At 35.5% G+C, this 2,314-nt stretch overlaps 1 protein-coding gene across 1 annotated transcript; it reads right to left on the bottom strand.

Annotated features, from left to right (window-relative positions):
- Nucleotides 1-584: 584 nt before the first annotated feature.
- On the bottom strand, nucleotides 585-1,985 carry LOC107691540 (uncharacterized protein C5orf49-like). Its single transcript, XM_016490182.1, has 3 exons — nucleotides 1,869-1,985; nucleotides 887-1,003; nucleotides 585-761 (listed from the first exon to the last, which is right to left on the bottom strand). Exons 1-3 carry the CDS (start codon nucleotides 1,983-1,985, stop codon nucleotides 585-587), a joined length of 411 nt encoding a protein of 136 aa, XP_016345668.1.
- Nucleotides 1,986-2,314: the final 329 nt, after the last annotated feature.

Here is a 2,314-nt window from a genome sequence, read left to right as displayed (position 1 = left end):
TAAGGGGGTCTGAATACTTTCCGTACCCACTGTATATATATATATATATATACACACTATTATTAATAATATAATTTTAGTAACATAATATAGTTTTTCACATAATGTCGGAATGCAATTTTGCAATATTTAGCATTTTTCATGACACACACACACACATATATATATATATATATATATATATATACAGTATATATATACACTTTCTTACTTGTAAATGCTTTATATATGCTTTCTTATAGTATTAGTAATAATATGCTTTTATAGTAAAGAGAATTTGGGATGTTTTGGGTTAAAAATAGGCTTCATGTATTCATTAATATTAATTATTTTATCATATTAATTAATACTGCAGCATAGAATTTCTTATTTTTGATTCTTTTGTTTAGGCATGAATTATGACATTAGCATGTTGACAGATTGTTTTTTAATTCACTGTGTAACATCAAATACATTCATGTGATTAATACATATACTGTACGGATGTAGGCTAAGTAACAATCTGCTCTGCTTGTAGCATTACACATATGTTTTGACATTGTCTGTAATGTGCAGTGACATGTAACCATATGTAAGAGATGCATTTAGACGGGTGTCACAGATCCATAGCTTTCCTCCACGGTCCAGGTGATCCCATTCTTACTGTAGAAATCAGAACGAATGTGAGCAACACGAGCAAAGCTCCTCCCTGAGTCGTACTGCAGTGATGAAAACCGGCCATACACAGAAGAGGGCAGAACAGGTGCTGGTCTAGATGATTCCTAAGATGGGAGGTTGAGACGTATTGGGATCCTCTAGAGAGCATTGTTAAAAAAAGAACAACACAGAATGCATGGACTGCCGAGCTGACATGGATGGATCTCTGGAGTTTTGGGAAAAAGCGCACCTCACTGAAGATGTCCAGGCCCCGGGATTTGGCGTGTTTTCTGTCATCACGGTGGAGTTTGTTATCATAGCCCTCAGTGCTCTGATGTAAACAGTCATACAGAGACCTCTCTGGGGCCTATACGAGAAAAATGGACAAATTTGGTTTTAGAAAATGTTATTTTGAAAATATGTACTTGGTCCAATGATATCAGGAGGTATTTTGATCTACAGTGTATCCAAAGGATATTTAGACGTAAAAAATATATGAATGCCAAATGTACATTTGTTTGCAAATGCCACTAGTATTGATATTTTATATCTAATGCAAAATCCATTTGATGTTGTTGCTTTTTTTAAAGACCCCCTGTGGTGAAAATCACGTTTTTAACATTGTTTACATGTCTTGTTTACATTATTTTACCATTACAGACCTGTGACCAATCCTGTCAAGTTGGCACTTGACAGGTTTGGGCCCCTGGACGGGGCTTTTCATAGCATTAGCATATTATTGGAACATGGTTTGTGTAATATATTCAATACATTATTAGCTGTTTAATAACGTATTAAAGTCAGAGGCTAACCATATCAATTACCACTGCATGTCTGATTATGTAGATGTATGTTATATATGGAGCAATACATAAAATACATTACCATTCTTGTAATGTGACAACCATGTATGAATTCGCTCTTTCTCTACTTCATAGAAATTAGTTTCTGCTTCAAACATATATGGCTGTATTAATCTTAAATTGCCACTTGTCCTTGTGAAGCTATTAATCGAGTGAAGGTGGAGCAGGTCCGAGCTCGTGTGATGAATTTGAATATTCATGGTCCCGCGTATAGTAAATGAGGTAAGGATGTAGAGTTATATTCAAGCCATTTTAAGGCATGAAGAAACTCTTTTTCACTAGAAACAATGTAATTTTGATTATCAAAGATGAGTTGCAAGTGATCAACGTAGTGGCTGCAGGAAGACTTGAATGAGCAGCGCCTCTTACCTTAGGGCTGCAATTGAAATACCGCATTTCTTTGGGCTCTGTCCTTCGGGGCGGTATAAAGCTGAATACTGACAGCGTGGAAAGCGGTTTAGACTTCGTTTCGGATAATACGTCCATTACATTACAGCCGTTGCACTTTTATCGCTGGAAAGCTCGAGTATTTCCACAGACAGTGACAGCTCAGCGTCTGCGGTTGCTAGGAAACTTCTGGAAAACTCCTTCCGGTGTTTATACCACTGCAAGCGAGAAATAAAAGGTGCTACTTAGAGCCCGATAAAAAATAAAATAAAATAAAATTTAAAAATGTAAAAACAAAACGGAACTGTCATTATTTAAAAGCGTTTTAGAGCTAAATTTGCTATATTATTTATTACTGTTTCATTGTTTTATTTGACTACATTTTAAAAATGCAGGCTACTCAAACTAAAAATGCAGGCTACTAAAAC

This window comes from Sinocyclocheilus anshuiensis, unplaced genomic scaffold (genome assembly GCF_001515605.1).
Source record: "Sinocyclocheilus anshuiensis isolate Anshui unplaced genomic scaffold, SAMN03320099.WGS_v1.1 scaffold162, whole genome shotgun sequence".
NCBI lineage: Eukaryota > Metazoa > Chordata > Actinopteri > Cypriniformes > Cyprinidae > Sinocyclocheilus > Sinocyclocheilus anshuiensis.
This window is presented reverse-complemented; position numbering and strand designations above follow the sequence as displayed.